The sequence below is a fragment of the Limulus polyphemus genome, unplaced genomic scaffold, assembly GCF_000517525.1.
Source record: "Limulus polyphemus unplaced genomic scaffold, Limulus_polyphemus-2.1.2 Scaffold628, whole genome shotgun sequence".
In the NCBI taxonomy this organism is placed as follows: Eukaryota; Metazoa; Arthropoda; class Merostomata; order Xiphosura; family Limulidae; genus Limulus; species Limulus polyphemus.
In genome coordinates this window covers 402,413-425,590 of record NW_013666238.1, presented here as the reverse complement: position 1 = coordinate 425,590, position 23,178 = coordinate 402,413, and the positions used below count along the sequence as shown (strand labels likewise).

The window sequence follows — 23,178 nt, the reverse complement described above, 5'->3', positions numbered from 1 at the left end:
TTGTCATGAATGTTAAAAGTACTATGAAAATTCATACTTGAGAAAACTTTAAATCACCATACCATGTACATATCAATTAAAATATATGACTCAACAATTAACGTATATCATAAAAATTATGATTGTAAAGGAAATAAAATAATACCAAAACACGAAACACAACTCTTTATATATATAAAAAAAAATGAAAATAAGACAAAAACAAGAAAGTGATTGTGATATGTTGACCTACACACGCTGGTCTTCACAGACCTGAAGGTGTGGTTTCAGTTAAGCCTAAAAAAATTCAAATAATTTTCTAACACTCTATGTGTTATTTTAAGACTTTTAATTGGAGGATAGTGTAAGAATAATAGTTGGAGCTATAGTTTGTTTTATCACAAGAGAATTGTTTGGCCTGATGGTAAGGGCACTCGCTTCGTAATCTCTTGGTCGTGGGGTCAAATCCAGTCCCCGATCATGCTTGCCCGTTTAGTTGTGGAGGCGTTATAATGTTATGATCAATTCCACTATTCGTTGACAACAAGTACCCAAGAGATGGCGGTGGGTGGTGTTGACTAGCTGCCTTCCCTGTAGTCTATCACTACAAAATTAGGGACTCGTAATCTGTGGGTTGTGGGGTCAAATCCCGTCCCCAATCATGTTTGCTCGTCCAGTCATGGGGGCGTTGTAATATCATGGTCAATTCCACTATCCGTTGGTAACAAGTACTCTAGAGATGGCGGTGGGTAGTGTTGACTAGCTGGTTTCCCTCTAATTTCTCACTCCAGAATTAGGGGAGGGATAGCGCAGATGGCCCTCGAGTAGCTTTGTGCGAAATTCAAAATGAAATAATGCAATCGTAAGAGGTTTGAAAAGGAAATCGTAGTATACACGAACTATATTTAACGCAAGTTCAAATGTGTTAAAGCTGATTAATATGAAACGTTTCAGGACTAACCCTTCTCTCTCAATAAAACGACGTGAAGTTTTGTCCCATTTTAGATTTATCATATATAATACTGATCCAGAAGTGACACCTAAAATTGTGTTAAGGAAGTAAAGTCGTTGGATTTGAATATCACAAAATAATCTGATTAATAGATACTTCAGCGGGTTCTTGTGTTCACTTAAACAGGTCGACAAATGATACTTGCTCATTAAAAGGAAGGCAAGTTACTTAGAAACAAGTTTCCAAGATTTATTCGCAGACATGCGGAAATAATAGACATCTTTACATACGAATGTCTGATTTCTTTCTTTATGTCGGGTTAGGTCTGAAACATGCTAATATTTCTCCTTGCTGTTCTTGAATGTTGGTTTGAAATAACTGGGATTGCCATTTCCAAACACAGGAATATTACAGATCTATATTAAAACAGAGGAACGTTTTTGTTTGGAACATGAATGTGACGAATCACCTCATCGAGGCTAACTTTCATTCAAATGTGCAGCTGAATAAGTTAAACAAAGAGCTCTTCATACGATAGGCTATTTTGAAATACCTGTCATGTGAAATTTAAGGCCTAAATTTACGTTTTTCTTAACGAAGTTGTGGAATCCAAGAAGTCTGCTATAGCAACAAAGGGAATGGAAGCCGGACGTGAAAACGGACATTCCAAGGAAGACATTAAATCTTGGAACAATCATTTTAATGCCAACAGGTATAAAACATAATCACGCTTCCAACTAATAGCAGTGTCTTTTAATGAGGCGTGGCAAATAGGGCTTTTGGTGCTGCCCGGAAGAATTCCAATGGTACCACTGCAACAGTTGGGTCATTAAATAAATGACCTATGACATGGTAGGTATGTGCAAATTTATTACAACATTTCAACAGTGAAAAAAAAAAGAAAAAGAACTGTGGAAAAAGAGGCTCTAAGGTAACCTTCGTGACCAGCAATCAACGTAAGGCCCTAATCAACATAAGGCCCTGCCGTGGAGTCTGTGGGCGGTCAAACAATGCGGAGATGGAGAGAGGGGTTAGTGCACTTCCGGCCCCTACAGCGGGAGAAAAGTCCAAAGTAGCCTGAATCATATCTCCAACCAAGATGACTAGAGGCTGTTTCGATTACCACTTTTTTTTTTATTTGCTTCTGTATAGTCATACCAGTTGTAAAAATGTTTCGGTTTCTTTCACTTTCGCGCACGCATATAACCTAGTAGACGGATAATTGCTACTTAGGAATGTCCTCGGGTGCTTTTTGCATTTTATTTTAAATAGTATCTGTCTCTGTAAGTAAAAGGAGGGGAAGAATTTTCGAGGTCTGCGGGTTAACGTGCGGTAACCGCATGCAGTTATTTGTGAAGCACTGTGCACGCTAGATAAGTTGAAATAATCACTATAACTCACTTCACAGACCCACATTTTGTATTCAGTTGTGTTACCTTCAAAAACTAAAACATGAGAATTCTTTTAATTCTATTGACCAAACCGCGTGAAATAATTTACCACACGTGCTCTTATACTATTACGCTATTCTATACTTACAAATAGGATAACAATTATCTTCAGGATGTTTTACGTGTACTTAGGCTTACCACCTTATAACAACTACTTTTCAGGATGTTTTAACAATGACAATTCCCTTCAGGATGTTTTACGTGTACTTAGGCCTACTGTTTTATAAAAATATCTTCAGGATGTTTTACGTGTACTTAGACCTACTATTACATAATAATTACCTTCAGGGTGTTTTACGTGTACTTAGATTTACCATCTTATAAAAATTACTTTTCAGGATGTTTTAACAATAACAATGCCCTTCAAGATGTTTTACCTGCACGTAGGCCTAACATCTTGATTAAAACAATTACTTTTCAGGATGTTTCAGGTACACTCACTATGTTTTCTGTTTCTATTTTTAAAGCGACTGCGGTTTAATTAGTCGAGTTCAAACTAAACGGAAACAAATATAATAGAAAACGGTAAAAGTTAGCTGGAAACAATAATAACTAGGGATCTTGTACAATTACTAGATGCCTTTATTCTCTAAAGAGAAACAAGTGTAATATTGAAACTAATCACCACACTCATAGATAAATTGAAACAACGACAACATGAAATTTATAAGCTCACACAAGGCAACAAAGTTCTCGCTACCACTTGCAGAAGGCTTCGTTTTTTTATTGCGGCATTAGTTTTCAATAAGAGAGCTTTAGCACTGACTGAGTAGTTTAATTAGTATGTTTGGAGTTAAGCACAAAGCTACGCAATGGGCTATCTGTGCTCTGCCCACCACGGGTGTCGAAACCAGGTTTCTAGCGTTGTAAGTCCGTAAACATACCACCGTGTCACTGGGGATGTTACTGTCATATTTTATAATTATAAAAATATGAGTGTTTGGACATAAAATATATCATTGTATACACTATTGTAGTTTATACATTTATTGTATAACTTTTCTTTCCTCGTCCACAGACATACCACTGTGCCGCTGGAAAGCTAAACAGAGAAGATCAACATCAACAAGATGAACTTTGGTTTGGATTGGTTTGAATTTCGTGCAAAGCAACACGAGGGCTATATGAGCTAGCCGTCTCTAATTTAGCAGTGATAGAGTAGAGGGAAGCTAGCTAGTCAACACCACTCAGCCACTTAGAAATAATAGACCAGAGGGAAGGCAGCTAGTCAACACCACCCACCGCCAACTCTTGGGTACTTGTTGTCAACGGATAGTGTCAATAGGGAACTGAAATGGCTCCATATAATATTTGGATGAAGATTTTCAAACATATTTTGACATACATGATAGGTAGGTTACTTATGACATATTATTATAGCCTTCCCTCGTCATAATTTCTAAGATGGCGGCCACTAAAGCGTACATTGCTGTAGGATTTGTGTCAACTTATTATGAAATAGTTACCGCAAAACGTTAAAACCTCATAATATGTATCTTCTCCAATGATATTTAATGGAAACATTTATATTATGATGTTTCATCCCGGGCAAGCAAAATTTTTAAATGTTTTGACTATGTATCTGAATCAGGGAGTAGTTTCAGGTATTCTGCCCACTACTCCAATGAATCTGCAGTATTGTCATTTAGGTTCATGTGTAGAATCCCAGCCGTGATTACCTGAATAAAATACAGTCTGCTCATGTGGTAATTGAAATGGAATGGATGGATGAAAATCGAGCACAGTATCCTAATGTTCTTGTCTTTGACACACTAACAGCCCAAGCTACATGTCGTCCGTCCACATGATGCTGTGACATAGGAAATCCACACTAAGTTATATACTTTCGATGCTATAGTCTGTGACCAGAGTTTAACCTATAACAACTCACTAGCCCATTTAACCTGTAGAAATTTACTTGCCTGTTTAACCTGTAGCAATTTACTAGTTTGTTTAATATGTAGCAACTTACTAGCTTGTTAACCTGTAGCAATTTACTAGCTTGTTTAACCAGTAGCAATTTATTAGCTTGTTTAATCTGTAGCAACTTACTAGTTTGTTTAACCTGTAGTAATGTACTAGCTTGTTTAACCAGTAGCAATTTATTAGCTTGTTTAATCTGTAACAACTTACTAGCTTGTTAACCTGTAGCAATTTACTAGCTTGTTTAACCAGTAGCAATTTATTAGCTTGTTTAATCTGTAGCAACTTACTAGTTTGTTTAACCTGTAGCAATTTACTAGCTTGTTTAATCTGTAGCAACTTACTAGCTTGTTTAACCTATAGCAATTTACTAGCTTGTTTAACTTGTAGCAATTTACTAGCTTGTTTAACCTGTAGCAATTTACTAGCTTGTTTAGCCAGTAGCAATTTACTAGCTTGTTTAATCTGTAGCAGCTTACTAGCTTGTTTAACCTGTAGCAATTTACTAGCTTGTTTAACCAGTAGCAGTTTATTAGCTTGTTTAATCTGTAGCAACTTACTAGCTTTTTTAACCTGTAGCAATTTACTAGCTTGTTTAACCTGTAACAATTTACTAGCTTGTTTAATCTATAGCAATTTACTAGCCTGTTTGTAATGGAACAGGATGTAACTGTCAGTGTTTCCGGATGTACGACTCCCACTCTGCCTCGTCTTTTCCACCTTCTAAGCTCTCCGTACTCCAAAACGGACCATTTCAAATCGGGTCACGCTGTCTTACCTGAGCAAGGCGTGGCCAAGAGGTTAGCATGCCGTGCTGTGGATCGGAAGGTACAAGATTCGAGCTAGCACATTCAGCTATAGCCACGTTATGAAACAAACATTCAATCCTGCCATTCGAGTTAAAACAGCCTTGTAAGCGGCTAGCGCTGCTTACAGGCTGTCCTCCCTCTGGTCAGCAGTTTAAAATTTGAGACAACTAACCCTGGACCTTAGGCTACTGACCCGGTCGTTTAGCCCATGTGTCGTATAAGGCACCGTTTAGGTTGGAAACACATGAATAATTTTTCCTGTAATTACTGTGTTAAAGCACAACTATAGATCGTCCAGTAACGTGACGAGTGCAACATGACTTCCACTATTACTTACGACAAATAACGTATTCAAGATTATCCATAACCTTTGAAATTATATTACAGACACCAATTTATCACCTAATGATGAAGTGGGCCATTTCAGGCACTTCATGTTGTTTCGATATTTGTTTACCGTGTTTAATTATTATAATAAAAAGCAAAGTTTTGATTTTATGCTAAAATAATACAGATAGTCTGGAACGGTTAAGTCGTTGAAGATTACCAAAAATTCAAATATTTGATCTATCACGTATTCTCTAAAACATTGTATGCCACTTAATCAAATCGACAGCCTTGTAAGTCAATAATGTATAACACAACCTGTAGACATTCTAACAATTTTCATCGTAACCATTGGTTGATGCTGGTGTATAGTGCGTTTTGATATTCTACATATCTCTCCAGGGGGACGCCATCCATAAAAACTTCAAATTCAGTACAGTGTAGTGGACCTAAATCTCCTCGAAAACAAGTAGATCATAGTTGTTGAAAAACACAGCATCATCCCTGTTGTAAAAATGCTTTCCAAATTACATGCCTTAAACATAAAAAATGTACTTATCATTTTAACAAGATATAACTTTTCAAGCTGAAAATGAAATCACGAGAAAGCGCGTGTATATAATAAAGTTAGATACATCTTGGAATAGTTTTATATTTTATTATTATTATTATTATGCACAGAATCCAACTCCCTTGTGTTGAGTGATTTGAATTTTAAAAAGGTCGTATTATTAAGATGTCTACCTGAAGTTGTGACAGACAGTACACTGTTGTATAAGCTAATATGCTCACATAACCCGTGACTGTTTTCACAAAAAAACAAAGATTGACGAAAATTCTCTTCGGATCATAATAATTCCTGATTGAGTAATATGTTTTCTTTATTGAGTTTGCTGTTAGCAGGCTAAAACTATTTAAAATAATAGTGAAAAAGGATTATTTCATCGACTACGGGTTATATATATATATATACACACCTACATGGTTTTACGAACTAACGATAAGCCTAACTTCACAAACAATGCTAAACAATCGCTTATATGTTATCTTTCTTGTATCTATGGTACTTCTCGTACACTTATTTCTTCTTCGAAACACAAACTCAAGTTCACGAAATTTAAGTAGCATCAAACCAATTAACAAACTCGCTAACTTAATATCCAATCAACCACTGTAACAGACTCACTAATCAATCAATGACATTTCTACTCTAGTGTAACTCGCGTTTTTATATCACTCGGATGGTCTCCAGACATTAAGCCACATGTTCATCACCTAACATCAACACTCTGTCTAATGGAACAACAATACAAACGTCCAAATTAAAAATATAGCTTACAACACTGCCTTCTCCCAGAATTAGGAATTCCATTGAAAAATTATATTACACACAGAAAACAATGGTACATTAAACTTCCAATCAATAACAAAATAACATTTTTACAACGGGCAACACTGATGTTCGTAAATATTTGCATTAAAATAATTAAATCGTTACTGGATGGTGTAAAATGTAAGTCACTATTTTGATTAAGAAAAAATATCTTTCTTTTTTTTCTCGGTTTATTGTCCCTAAATTATTCAGTCACCAATCTTTCTGTTTTTTCTATTTTTCGTTGCATATGGTACGAAGATGGACTGACATCTTGTCCTTTTTCAACACTTCTTATTTGTCATCAGGAAGTTCTCTTCAGGTTTAACAATAGTAGTTGTAGAACCACTGCCAATCCACTAGAGTCTTCATTCCTGGTGATACTCTAGAAGTGATCTCGACAAGAACCTCAGGCTCAACAACAGGTTAACTTACTTCTTGTGAACTCTTTCATGTAGCTAACCACTTGGCTGTTCTACAGTTCACGAGATTCGAAAGACGATCGCAACATATGACATTCGTCTTGAATCACCCGTCTTTTAGGATTCTGCTCTATTTCACTTTAGGCTGTTTGCCCTTATTAACTTGTGCTTCCCCCTGGTTACCACTGGAGGTTCAAGCTCTGTTTGTGTAATTGTCGTGTCATGCACGGGGATTTACTGGCCATATACTGTGAAATTGTTTGAAGTAAGTTCAACATCTTTGTTTGTTCATTAATTTTAATACCAATATGTACTATAATAATTACCAACACACCATGCTGTGTAGAGAAACTTCCTAAAGTGAGAGTGGCTTCCAACTTTCCTCTTAGTGGAACTTTGCCACCATTTGCTTTTCGCATTAATCCAATATCTTGCTTCATCCTTGGAGGCAACTTCCCAGCTTTCATAATGAGGTCATGTCTCACTGGTAATTGAAAAACCAGAGTCAATCAACGTGTTACAAGGCTCCTTATAAACAAATCTATTACTTAGTGGGCTGTATTATTTAAGTAAGTATCTTTGTGTCAGCAGGGCATGAAGTATTTTTATATTCTGGATATTACCTCCTTTGTATTTTATAAATGGTTGATGCATCACAGTTTCAGGTGTAATGTTTATGTTTTCCACACTTATAGCAGTTTCTTTTTTCTTTCATCCTTTGGGAGCACTTTCTATTTTATAAAGGTTTTACATAAAGATAATATGTCTTTTTTAAGTTGCATTTTAAACACCTTCTGTCTTGTGATCCCCCAGAGGCACAGTGGTATGTCTGTGGACTTACAACGCTAGAAACCGGGTTTCGATACCGTGGTGGGCAGAGCACAGATAGCTCATTGTTTAGCTTTGTGAATAATTAAAAACAAACAAACAAACAAAACTGTCTTGTGAACTTATTGACTTCAATCAAAGGGAGTTGATATTTTTCACACGGTTTGATCTGAATGCCATAATTCCTGAGTGCTTTTAGTTCATCATCTGTAACTTTGTTTGAATAAAGTTCGATCGCCAACTGGACATCTTTCTTTAAAGACGTACACCTACTTTACTTTAGTCCAATTATCATGTGTGAATAGGTCGTGTGTCAATAAATCTACCATTTAATGTGGGGTATTTAGATGAGGAAATTAGGCAAGTCTTTTCACATCTTCAGCAAGTTTGTCAATGGTCTTGTATTTAGTCTTCTCCTGCTGATGTGACACTCTTAACATGTTTAGTAAATTTGCCACTGATGCTTGGTAGTTATTATGGCTGTCTGTTAGAAAGTTGCTTAATGTTGTTGAACTTGTCATTTTAAATATGCAACAATAAAAATAGGTTGTTGTTCTCTGCTTCATCATTTATCATGTAAAATGTTTACAATTATAGTTAATATGCTTCCTATGTCACCTTCTCATCATAATCCATAGGTTTCTTATCTGGGCGATGTTGTTGAACTGACCTGCTAAGTTCCTTAGTTTGATGAGATAGTGATGTAGTCCAGGAAGGTCCTATAGTTTCAGATGACACACTAGAAGTAGTAGCAGATGTAGACCTGATGAGCTCTCCTAGTTCATTTGGTATAGATAGTTTGTTTGTAGTTGTTTTGATCCATAAATTTGCAATTTCAATTTCCAGATGTCTTATATTGGTAATGATGTTCGTTTAAACGCCTTTATTCTTCTTCTAATCTTTCTGCACTTTAATGATGTCTTTTTGTGCCTCTTCAATGTTGATTTTTACTTCACTGATACCCAATGAACGTCGCCAAGATTTTCGTTGGGGGAATTTGTTTCTGTTCGTGGCACATCTTTCTGTAACTACACATATTATGACAAGGACTTGATGATGAAAATTTATCTTGAAATAAATATTAATGCGACTTTAAAAAATAAACTGGATATTGGCTATTCCTTATTTAATTGAAGTTTATGTATTCTTCAAAACGATACATATGCAACTGGATATTGACTATTCATTATTTAATTGAAGTTTATGTATACTTCAAACTATACCATTTTTAATAATTATTCTACACCTTATTATATAATATAACTTTGATCCTCCAGGTTAAGTGATGTATGGTACTGTATCAAACTGATTAGGAGTATGTAGGTGTGAACAAACAACTGCAGTCTTTTGAAGCATATTAATTGCGTCAGTGTAAATTAAAATATGAAGGGATTTCTCCTAGCCATAACAAGATTTTACACGTTACTGTATGGTGTTTCCTTGCCCAGTACAGTGTCCATTCATAATGAATTCAAACTGGACCACTGACCATTCAGTACGATTGAATATGTTATATTTGTGTTGAGGATATTATTTCTGTTGTTAACCCACAAGTGGATGTGGCAGTCATGGAGTCAATGTTCATTTGTGTTCCAAAAAAGGATGTGTTTACACCCACCCTGACATCTCCCCTAGTAACACCCCTGCGTCTTTAAGTACTTCTTCAATTTTTTTAATATAATTCTTCTGTATTTGTTCAGTGTTATTATTATAAAGCTTCTGTACATTTTCTGCTGCTTCCTCGATCTTATCTTAAATTAAATATATTTTTCTTTGTAATTCTCACTAGATATTACATATTGTTCTTCTAATTTCTCTTTTAAATTCCTTTCTCTTTCTTCTCGATTGCCTTTCCATTGTTTCATCATTTCTAGCAAATTTTCAAACTCGCTTCGCGCATGCGTCGTCATCACCTTGAAGTCCAGTCTTGATTTTATTTTTACCAAAATAATCCCACTCCTGACATAAGTGTTATAACAGTTTATATTGTTGGCTCGTTTTTTTTGGACGCGTTAAAAATTATTATAAGTCCAGTGCATTTAATGATAACAAAAAATAAAATTATCCGACTACAAGTTCTACACTTCTCGGTTTCACGAACTAAAGAGAGGCCTAACTTTTTATTATCCATTGCCAAAGCTCAAACACAATCCTAGGAGTCACAAAATGTAAGCAGCATACAAACTCATTAACTCAGTAATTAACTAACCACTGTAACAGGCAGGCTAATCATCCAGCAACCTCTCTACTTTCTTTTGTTTTAGGTAATTCCCTTGCAGCAGAAGAATGCTAAGCCTAGTACTGCAGTCTAATAATAAAACAAAAATAATTCCAGTGTAAGATTTGAAATTCTCTCAGCACCAGTTCTTATATTAAAAATAAAGCTTACCCGGAATGTGCAGATATGGATCTAGGTTTAATACGTACATAATATAAGCGAGAAAATTTACCATTAAACCCAACAATTTAGTCGCATTTTTGTGTAAAAGTACATGCGTAACGAGGCCGTAACATATTGAAATTCTAGGGGTTATTTGTTAAAACCTTGGAAACATGCTCTCCTATACGCACTACTAAATTACCGGAAACGCAAGAAATTTCTGACCAAGGACTGAGTGAAGAAAAGCCAAGTAACTTCAGTTTCGCCCCCCAAAAAAAGTTATAATTCATGCTTGAATGAGTGACCGCCATATTTACTTATGCACAACAGGTGTAATAGCTTGAAGTCTGTGGGAAGTTGTACAATTTGTTGAAAACTTTGGTAACATTTACTTCAAAATATTTATGCCATTGTGCGTGACTTGTATTCGTTTGTTCCAATATCGTACATTTATTGAGGTTTTAAGGTTACGTTTTTAAACGGAAAACAGACTTATCCACAAATCTGAAAAAATATTAATTAAAATGGTACAATGTTCAATACACATAGATAATCAAGCGCTCGCCTTTATTTCTTGTAGATTTAATATCGTAAAGAGTAACAGTGAAAAGTCGTCTCAACTACTCTGGCCTCCCAGTGACAAAGTGGCATGTCTGTGCACTTACAACGCTAGAAACCGGGTTTCGATACCCGTGGTGGACAGATCACAAATAGTCCATTGTGTAGCTTTGTGGTAACTTTAAGCTAAACCACTTTTAGTTTAATTATTCTTACATGTCATGTACATGTATATACTTTGTATATTTCATCTTACCAAATTGACCTGGTGTAAGAACTACGATCAGTTTCAGTGTTTCGTTAGTGTCGAAGAAGAGTTCAAACTGTTACCTGTTTAATTAGTAGTATATATGTATATATATACATGTGGTGGTGTATGAACGACAATCAGTTTAAGTGTTTCGTTAGTGTCGAAGAAGAGTTCAAACTGTTACCTGTTTAATTAGTAGTATATATGTGTGTGTGTGTGGTGGTATAAGAACGACAATCGCTTGCTGTGTGTCCGAAAATTATTCTAGCAAATTTATAAAAATTTATTTTTGGATGTGTTTAAACTTCAGTCGGGTCCACGTTCCGCTACCAGGATAATGCATTTATGTTGCAATGTCCGTTCGTTTGTCTTGTGGATTTGTAATGGTTATTGCAGCAGGGGTTCAACTTTGTTAACATAATCTTCGGACACTATATAGTATGTTAACGAAGGCTAGCGTGATTAAACTGGTAAAAAATCATCATATTTTTATTTTGTTTTAAAACCTTCGTCAATTGTACAAATTCTGATACATGTCAACAAATATGTCGAATAAAACACAGCATTCTATGTATCTTTAAAGGAAAAGGGCTATATATTTATACATGGTCACAAAGGATCAAAATGCATAATGCTTAGAATTTGGTATTAATTTATAATTATAACACAGCTGGTGTTTAATGCCAGTTAAAGATTTTAGTACAGGGACGTAAAGTTTTCTTGATTTGGTTTGTCTTGAATTTCCCGCAAAGCTACACGAGAGCTATCTGCGCTAGCCGTCCCTAATTTAGTAGTCATAAATTATTGGAAGAAAGCTAGTCAACACTACCTATCGCCAACTTTTAGGCTACTCTTTTACCAACGAATAGTGGATTGGATGTCACATTATAACCCCCCCCCCCCACGGCTGAAAGGGCGATCACGTTTGTTGTGATGCAGATTCGAACCCTTATATTGATGGTCGAGCGCCCTAACCATCAGGCCATGCAAGGCCGAAAAGTTTGCCATCAAAACTAGCTTCAACGAGGAGTTTTGAGAACTAATTGTTTAAACAACAATATCTACTTTCTGTGAACCACACATTCAGAACATTTTTCAAAATCTTGAAAATACAAAGTTTGGATTACCTTTATACAAAACTATTGTCACCAAGTGTAACGATATCCCATCATACCAGAAGGACTAAAAGTCTCGCATCCGTCTCAGGATGCAATAAAAAACGAAAACTGTTATCAATAAAAAATATCTTCATAAAAGTAAGTGCTCGATCAAAGACACTTGATACTGATAAACACCACAAAATGTTAAGACAGTTATCTGACTTAGATAGCAAGTTTTCCAAACCAAAGACAGATGAATTAAAAGTTTAAAAAATTCTACTGCAAAACGCCTGCTGGAATAGATAGAATGTAAAGTAATGCATCTAAGTGATAACCATCTCAGCTGTAGAAAGGTTTCTTGTAGTGTCAAAGATTTAAATTTTGTTCGACACTCGAAATAAGTACCAAAAGTTTCCCCTTAATTACACAATCTCTCTTTCTAGGTACCATGTCCATCGAGGGTGTTGGTAAGCATGGTTCTTCCACTGATCCCCGTCTCCCGTTGCTCTTATCATTTCTATAGTGGAAATTCCTAGTTTATTGGCAACTATTCATAGCAGCATCTTTCTTTGTCTTTACTTTTCTTTCTTGGGATTTGTCCTGTCATAATGATGTTTTCAATACCTCCTTTTCTCATGAAATGTCCCATAAAACTCCGTTATCTCTTTTTAAAATTTTCCCAGAACAATCACTTTGTTTTGGCCTTCTTTAGAATGACTCCATTACTAGTATGTGTATTCCATGATATTTTAAACATTCGTCTTAGGAACAATATTTCTACCGCATTGATGTGTTTCTTCATTGTTGGTGATATTGTCCAACACTCGCAATCATAAAGAAGGATTGGATGAACATAGCATTGTAGAACTCCCAGTCGTGCTTCAATTGTCAGTTTGTTGTTGGTGAATATGGTCTTCATCTTTAAGAAGGATTGGATGAACATAACACTGTAGAACTCCCAGTCATGATTCAATTGCCAGTTTGTTGTTCGTGAACAAGGTCTTCATCCTTAAGAATGATTGGATGAACATAACACTGTAGAACTCCCAGTCATGTTTCAATTGTCAGTTTGTGAATATAGTCTTCATCTTCAAGAAGGATTGGATGAACATAACACTGTAGAACTCCCAGTTATGTTTCAATTGTCAGTTTGTTGCTCGTGAAAATGGTCTTCATCTTTGGAAATGCTTCATCTGCCATTCCTATACGCCTTTTGATTTCTTGATCACATTTTCCGTCTGATGATATTCAGCTTCCAAGATATTTAAACTTATTTTCCTGCTTGATTGTTTCATTCCCAATAGTTAATCTACATTCTGGTATTTCCTTCTTCTGAGTGATCCCCACACATTCAGTCTTCTTGCAGTTGATGGTCAGTCCTTTTCTAATACTTTCTATTACTGAGGATCTTCTGTGGATCTTCTTTCAATTACATAATTTCTTTAATATTTCTCATCCCAGAAGTCTTAAAATTGGTTTAGATAAAATCTCAAATCATTTGAACTAACGAAGAACATCAGACTATATTTGCAAATAAAAAAGAACAATAGATTAATATTGACATATTTCCGAACAATAAAGTTGTTTGCAACTGATGACTACTGAAAGAAGTTTGGAGAACTCTCACAAGAAGATTTGTATCAAATAATGACTTTGGAGTTTACTGGAGATCAGAAAAAATCTGTAAGTTACGAGCTTCGAAATAAGAGTAAGGAAAACAAAAGAAATATGGAAACAAATATGCTTGTTATTCATCTTATCCCCAACCTGTTTTCAAAAATACAGAAATCTGACGACTTTACGCCCCGTTGTGCCTCGCATAGGCTCTGTACCTACTTTGATACACGCAAATTAATTCTTTGTTTTAATCTCAGACCAGAACCTAACCACCATGGTTCTGTAGCGAAGTGGAGATTGTTGGTCGCTGTTTTACTTTCTACTGAAATACTAGCAAAAGAGCCATGAACGCAGCAAAAGAAAAAAAAGAGAGGTATAGTGAATCCCCCCCCCAATGGCTCCGGCGTAAGTTTGAAAGCTTATAACGCTAAACACCGGTTTTCGACACCAGTGGCGGGCACAGCACAGATAGCCCTTTGTGTAGCTTTGTGCTTAACTATAAACAAATGTACAAGATTCATTTCCCATTAAACATGGGTGATAAAAAGATTATAGAAAGTAAAGAAGTTCTTATCGCCTGACTATTGTAGTTTATCGCAAACAGAATGATGCTGGTGGGAAATAAATATTCCATTAGTGCCGTTCATTTTGAGTCAAATCTATAAACAATAAAGCATTTAAAGCTAAACCCAAAGAATAAACTCTTCTTCTGTTTGTTTGTTTGTTTTAGAGCAAAGTCACATTTGGCTATCTGCTGTGTCTACATCGGGGAGTAGAACCTCGGATTTTAGTGTTATCCATAGTCTTGCCGCTGTCCCACCGGGGGGACAGTCTTTTCCTAACATTAAAAGAAAAACAAAATATCTCTAGAATATCTTCTTAAATATCATGATTACAAAAATAAAATAAAAAGTATGCTACATGTCCAATAACTATTAACTTCTGATACTTAGACCACCATGCTACATGCCCATCAAATATTGACTTCTGATACTTAGACCACCATGCTACATGCCCAACAAATATTGACTTCTGATACTTAGACCACCGTGCTACATGCCCAACAAATATTGACTTCTGATACTTAGACCACCATGCTACATGCCCAACAAATATTGACTTCTGATAAATAAACCACCAACTATGCTACATGCCCAATAACTATTGGTCTATTTATCAGAAGTTAATATTTGTTGGGCATGTAGCATAGCTAGTGGTCTATTTATCAGAAGTTAATATTTGTTGGGCATGTGGCATAGTTGGTGTTCTATTTATCAGAAGTTAATATTTGTAGGGCATGTAGCATAGTTGGTGGTTTATTTATCAGAAGTTAGCAACTATAAGCTAGATGCCCAAAAAATATTAATTTCTGATAAATAATCCACCAACTATGCTACATACCCAACAAATATTAACTTCTGATAAATTTACCAACAACTATGCTACATACCCAATAACTATTAATTTCTGATAAATAGACCCCCAATTAATAATCAAGATGACAGGGAGAAGACAATTCTTTCTGGGAGTTTGAAGAGAATTTGAAAAATCTTTAACACGTTTAACACAAAGGTCGTACTTAAAAATCTCTGCCAACATAAAGAGAATCAAACTAACGATCCACAAATCACTTGAGATTGTATAAGGAAGTGTATTGGCGAGTCTCGACGACGACTCCAAAAAAGACTGAAAAAACAAAGATACGTCAATAATTATGCCATTAGTACATCACCAGTAGCTTACCAGCTAACCATATAAAATTAGTACGATGAGCTCATACGAGTTAAAAAGTAAAGAGAATAATTTAAAATGACATAAAATCAAAGAAGCTATTGCCACTGAGGTGTATAATCACTACTCAAAATCTAAAACTAATTTTCTATGTATATCTGTATGTACTAATAAAACAAAATATTAAATGTTCTGTTTTTCAAAGTATGTCCCTGCGATGTATAGTTTTCGTGGTATATTTCTTATTTTCCATCAATTAATATAGACAAGAGGATTATATCATTTATGAATCTGTACTAGTAAAACAGCCTGTGTGTTTGTGTGTCAGTCAGTCAGCACCATAGCTCCAAGAGGAAAGAACCTAGAGACCTAAAACTTTGCACAGATACTAAGGGAATCCTGAGGGTGTGCATCTGGGTATTAATTTTATTATACACGGACTTTTCTCTACGTTAAAATACTTTTTTTTTATTTGCGAACTTTCGGCCCTATTACCGAAGCCTTCATCGGGCAACAATGTACTGGGCGATAAATCTCTGTTTAAAATAGACATCTAAGCAATAGTCGTAACAATAATTGACATCTGATATTAAAGTTACTAAATACATACAATTATTTATATAAATATAATAGTACTGTCTCTATATAAGTATAACAGTACTGTACCTATATAAATATCATAGTACTGTATCTATATAAATATAACAGTACTATATCTATATAAATATAATAGTACTGTATCTATATAAATATAATAGTACTGTATCTATATAAATATAATAGTACTGTCTGTTGTCTGTTGTATGTCCATGTAACTACTTCGCAGGGTGTGGATGGATCTTTACCAAATTTGGTATGGAGGTTCATTAGATGCATGCTAGGGAATATAGAAATTTTCAGTTTTGCATTTTGCGGTTTGCGGTTTTAGGAGCATTTTGTGTTTTTTACTACTACTCTGCCTCCTGTAGAAGGATCTTTACCAAATCTGGTATGGAGATTTATTGGATCCATGGAGAGAAACATGCTAATTTTCAATTTTGCATTTTGCGTTTTTCGGTCTTTATGGGCGTTTTTGCGTTTTCGCATTTTTTACCACTACTTCGCCACCTGTTGATGGACCTTCACCAAATTTACTATGGAGGTTTATTAGGTACATGCGAGAATATATAAATATTTTCAATTTTGCATTTTGCGTTTTGCCATTTATGGGTGTTTTGTGTTTTCTACCACTACTTTTCTCCCTATTGATGAATCTTCACCAAATTTGGCATGAAGGTTTGTTGGGTCTATGCGGAGATGCATGCAAACTTGCAGTTTCACATTTTGTGTTTTGCAGTTTTTTTACAATTACATATAAGGGAAGCAACTTTTCATGTCCTAATATAACCTTTCGTTAATCATGAATTTACATAACTTCCGTCCAGGGTAAGGGTACTCCAGCTAATGATGAATATGGAATATAAATCGATTGATTCAATATAATAAACATAAAGAGATTACTATTATAGGTATTATGTTGAGAAAACATAAAGGAATATCTCATTCTTCAAGTAATACATTTTGAAATTAAAAGCTTAATTTTATATCGAAACCACACAATTACTGTCTTTGTGTAAGTTTCTAAATATTGTTTTTGATTTTGCATTACAAAGTAAGTTGAGTAGTTTGGCTAGCTGAGAGAGTAATTGTTAAATAGAGGGCTAAACAAGAATTTATTCCTGTTGTTAAAAACTGTTATTGTTTTATATATTTTTTTAAAAATAAAACATGCATAAAAGTGTTACAATTCATATTATCATTTCTGCCAATAATGTAAAACAATAACAGTTTTGTAACAACAGGTTTAAAAAAACACGCATAAAAGTGTTACAATTCATGTTATAATTTCTGCCAATAATGTAAAGCAATAACAGTTTTGTAACAACAGGTTTAAAAAAAACACGCATAAAAGTGTTACAATTCATACTATTACCGGAAATGATTGTATTTAAATGTCTGTTCGTTTGTATCTATTTTCAAAATATGTGTGTGAGTTTAAGGAATTTTATTATAAAGTTATATTTTTCAAATAAAACTTTATATAGACAAAAATTCGACTTATATCGATCGAAAAAGTTGTAAAAAGTAAATATGGTATTTTTGCATTTTCATTATTTAAGAATTCTTTCAGTGATTTTCAAATTGATAAAAACCTTTTTTGGATAAAAGACGTTATTACACGTGCAGAGAAAAAACAAGTTTGACCTTATTTCAAAAAAATAAAATGAAAAAACGAAGGAGATACGAATGATGCAAAATGTTCTTCAAGCTAAGTTTGTATCTGTTTGTTCTCATCTTCCAGACCTTATAATAGTAGGCCTATAAAGGTACCCAGGTTTAATGTCTGTGGTGTCAAATATTGAGTGTCAATGAAAACTTTGAAATCTAATTTTTCCACAAAAGACGGACCGGATTTTTGGTCTGATTTAAGTGGAAATGACGTAGGAAAAATGTATGTGTATTTTATAGAGAAGTGTGCTGCCATTATGATGTTAGAATAAAAATCAATCAAACGTTGTCGTGTCTACTGACAAACAACACTAACTCATTTTTTTTTTTTTTTTTTGTAGAATAAACAAGAAGGACAAGTTGAACCAAAGAAATTCTGCAAAAATAAATTGGCTTTTATTCACTTATTTTTGGGAGAGGAGTTAAGTATGATAAATATTCCTGACGCTGATTATGTACCTCAGAGTAAAATGTCGAGAAAAGTAAAAATATTTCTGATTGTCATTCACAACCAGCAAAATGTATGCAACAAAAATGAGTGAGACACCAAAAATGTCGTTTATCCAGAGGTATTGCAAATGACTCTTAAAGGGGTGTGTGTGTGAACCATACCATAAAAAAAATACGATTTCATTTATCTGCTTTAATTTTTACGCTCTTAAGCCATTTATCTCACAGAAATATGACCATTTGATATGTATTGTTACAAGAAAAGCAAAATTTTGATCCTTCTGTTTAAAAATAGTTAAACATCGGCCCTCTGTCCGTGTAATACTCGGGCAACGCCGGGTAAGGACGGCTAGTTTTTTAATAATGCAACGTTTATTCGCGAAAAACGAAAGAGTGAAATATTATACTTGTGTTATCTCGGCTTTATTTGTTGTGTTGTTTCGGCTCTATTTGTTGTGTTATATCGGCTCTATTTGTTGTGTGATCTCGGCTCTATTTGTTTTGTTATATCGGCTCTATTTGTTGTGTTATATCGTCTCTATTTGTTGTGTGATCTCAGCTCTATTTGTTGTGTGATCTCGGCTCTATTTGTTGTGTTATATCGGCTCTATTTGTTGTGTGATCTCAGCTCTATATGTTGTGTGATCTCGGCTCTATTTGTTGTGTGATCTCGGCTCTATTTGTTGTGTTATCTCGGCTCTAGTACCAATTTGAAGAGGTTTGGAGATTTTTTAATGTTTTTTTGTGGCTTCGTGCTCCACCAAGGTTATAATATGAGTTGAAGTTTTTGGATAATAAGTGAGTTGAAGTTTTCGTGGGTTATCAATTGAGTTGAAGTTTTTGTGAGTTATCAGTTGAGTAAAAGTCTTCGTGGGTTATCAAATGAGTAGAAATTTTCGTGGGTTATCAAGTGAGTTGAGGTTTTCGTGGGTCATCAAATGAGTTCAGGTTTTCGTGGGTTATCAAATGAGTTCAGGTTTTCGAGGGTTATCAAGTGAGTTGAGGTTTTAGTTGGTTATAAAGTGAACTGAGGTTTCTGTGGCTATAAAATGTTTACGAACATTTTAACTTTTAATTAAACTTTCATTTTAAAGCGGTTGTTTGACGATTGTTTTTGAGGGATTTCTCAAACTTATTAATTAATTTATACTATTCTTCTACCAGAGGGAGCTCTTTTCAGGGTAAAGAAATACGTTTAGAGGCCAACATTCTCTTAGAGGACGCATTTTTAAATTCTTGTAGATTATGCACAATTTACAAATGCTTATTTTATAGATAAAAATAGTTGTTATAAAATCAAATTTCTAGTTTCTATCTCGGATGGGGGGGATTTATCACGAACAATAAATTACATTGTTTCCTACGGACATATGCAACAATGAAAACGACGAAAGAGATACATAAAAGATACGTATCATTATTTTTATATTATATATGAGTTTAATCAAACATATACAAACAAATCGAAATAAAATGTTAACATACAAGGTAATAAAACTGATAAGTTAATTATTGGGAAGTAATATACACAAATAAATTGAAACGGACTTTAAACTTAACAAAATATTTTGTTCGAACTATTTGAACAATATATGTCGTCATTCCACTGCTCGAGATCGGTGCACTATAGTTGATGTATTAATTAAACAAGGCTTACGTCTTACACGTAACGGTGTGATGTAATTATAGTATAAAGTTTGTTTGTTTCTTTTCTTTATCGCAAAGCTACACAAAGAGTTATCTGCGATGCGTCCTCCGCTGGGATCAAACCACAGATTTAACCGTTATAAGCTCTCAAGTTTACCGCTGCATCACCGAGGAACCTGGCGTTTGCTTTTTTTTTTTTCTTTGAAGCATAAGCAAGTAATTTCTTGACGTTGTTTTAACATGAATACAACAAAGCTGAAAAAGAAAAAAAAAAAAAACAGAAGATTTCAAATAACTTTCTGTTTGTTAATTAAGCGTATGATGTGAAAAGTCTCGATTTTGTTTATTTATGCGACATAACAATTTCGAACTGCAACTTAACTTTGTAAAAAAAAAATATCTTAAAATCTTAAGTTTATTCCCAGAGCCAACTGTCACAGAGGCTTTTTTTTTATTTGAATCTACTATCATTGTTTAGTTATCTTCCATAGTAATGATACCATACTGTCAAGATGCTAGCGTAACATTATCGTGCAATAAGTAGTGTTCAGTGTTTAAGGCTGGGTAAGATTAATAATAGGCTTGATTATATGATAAAAATCATCATTCTCGTATACGTGTTGCATGTAATAGCACTGTATATGTTGTATGCAAAACAAAACCCGCCAAAATGATGATAAAAAAATGATACATATTTCTTCATAATTGGGATCATTCTATTTCATGTTCATGCGCAAAATGCTATGTATACATATCTTTCCACTGTAAAAAAAGTTGTGTTACACACGAATATTGTGTTATTTGGCAATAGCATGAATTGTATTCAACAAACACAGACCTGTGTGAGCTATAATACAGCTGACTATTGTAACGATATAAACACATAAGTCTTTTGTATTTTCTAACAGCACAGGTTTAGTCTGTTGTGTTGTGTGAAGTCACATTGTTGTAACGATACAAACACACAAGTGTTTTGTGCTTTTCTAACAACACAGATTTACTCTGTTGTGTTGTGTGAAGTCTCATTGTTATAACATGTACGTATATTGTATACAGTTCAATTAAAATATTATGCAGCAATCAACACATTTGTACGTTTTCTTAACACATAATGACCGAACCAACTTCAAACACCAAACGTAACATAAGTTGTGTTGTTTTCAACACAAGTTCTTTTTTACAGTGTATGTGTTCGTTGAAACTGTTCTATATTCCACTAAAATTACCAACAGCAGATATTTTAGACACATTTTCTTTTATGAGGAACCAATGCGTCTGTATCCAGCTGCAAAAAAACCATCAACAAAAGAAATTGAAAAAAAAATTGAAACTGTCTATTGCCTGCAGTTGAATAAAAGTATCAGCTGTAGATAAAGTTTCGTAGTTAAGAACACTCCAACGTGAGAATAAATAATATACCCACAGTCCAGCTGCAAGAAAAGTCATTAGATAGATAAATAACAGCTTGGCAGTAAAATATTATTTAAGAGAAATGTTCATGTGTAGCAGTAAAACGTAACTCAACACATACGTATGTTCATGTGTAACAGTAAAACGTACTCAATAAATGTTCATTTCTAGCAGTAAAAGGTTAGTTAACAGATATGTTCATTTCTAGCATACTACATTACTAACTTCAAAATTTTAGTCAACTGAAATGTTTATCTACTAGTAAAATGTTTCTCAAAACGATGCCCTCCCAGTAGCACAACGGTATGTCTGTGGACTTACAATACCAAAAACCGGGTTTCGATACCCGTGGTGGGCAGAGCACAGACAACCCATTGTGTAGCTTTGCGCTCCAAAACAAACAAACTAACCCAAAACGACGCTACTCTGTCACTTGCAGATATTTTTTGTGATATGACTGTTCTGAGTAATATTACACGTATTATACAAGTGTAATAATAATATTTTGTTTCATTTGCTTTGTGGCCAAAGCATGAAGATATAAAAATAAATACTTAATTAAAATATTTAAGTGTAGGTTAGCTACTTCCAACTTGTATGCCATTTAAATCTTGATTAACCTAACAGCAATCACCTTCAGCATAAATTAGCTGGATAAGCTTGGGTTTGATGTATCGTAAGATGTCAAGTTAATTCTCTGTATTTTAAACTGTAGGTAGATTAATAAGGCATAAAACGCATCTCAGTATAATAACTCCTATTCCTTAAACAGTATTTCAACAGTTTTCCTTATACAGTATTTTAACAATTTTCATTATACAGTATTTTAACAGTTTTCCTTAAACAGTATTTCAACAGTTTTCCTTATACAATATTTCAACAGTTTTCCTTATACAGTATTTTAACAGTTTTCCTTATACAATATTTCAACAGTTTTTCTTATACAGTATTTACAGTTTTCCTTAAATAGTATTTCAAAAGTTTTTCTTAGACAGTATTTTACAGTTTTCCTTAAATATCATTTCAACAGTTTTCCTTCAACAGTTTTTCCTTAAGTGGTATAACACAGTTCTTACACAGATTTCCTTAAACAGAATTTTCACAGTTTCTTAAGATTTTATTTTCTGGCAACTTAATACACCTGGTTTTATAAATAACCGCTATCGACAACTTAGTCCATTACCCTCCTCTCTCTCGAAAGAGCAGCAACATAAATAACACCTAAGCTCAGCGGTAAGCCTGTAGGCTTACGACGCCAAAATTCAGGTTTCGATACCCGTAGTGGGCAGAGCACAGGTAACTCATTGTATACCCGTATACTAAACTAATACTTAAAACAATTATAACGTTGGGGTTACACTAGTTACAAAATAAATTTATCAGTATATTTGCAATTCTGGATCATATAAAAAACATAGAAATAAGCAATCTAAAATTTCAGATACTATTTTACGTGAAGCCCTTCCACATATCAGTCACACTTTTTCATTAGAATGTTTCGCAAAGTGTGAAGTTGTCACACAATGATTAGCGTCGTGTGGTTGAAAGTAGTGCCACATAGTGTCCGAAAAGTCTGGAATCATAGGATATTTGCATCTTTTCTTAATTTCAAACACGTAACTGATTATGACGCTGTCAAAGCATGAGAAGGTCGAGTTAATCCTTCTATATGGTAGAGAAGGTTAGTGCCAGCCATCCACAGAG

The 23,178-nt window shown here is 34.4% G+C and overlaps 1 protein-coding gene across 1 annotated transcript in view; it reads left to right on the top strand.

Annotated features, from left to right (window-relative positions):
- The first annotated feature begins 4,959 nt into the window (after nt 1–4,959).
- The window catches only part of LOC106459564 (protein giant-lens-like), a 56,624-nt gene continuing 38,405 nt past the window's right edge, over nt 4,960–23,178 (top strand). The window contains exon 1 of the mRNA XM_013919191.2: nt 4,960–5,133. Within this exon, the coding sequence (XP_013774645.1) occupies nt 4,960–5,133 (174 nt within the window). The remainder of the gene's footprint in view (nt 5,134–23,178) is intronic.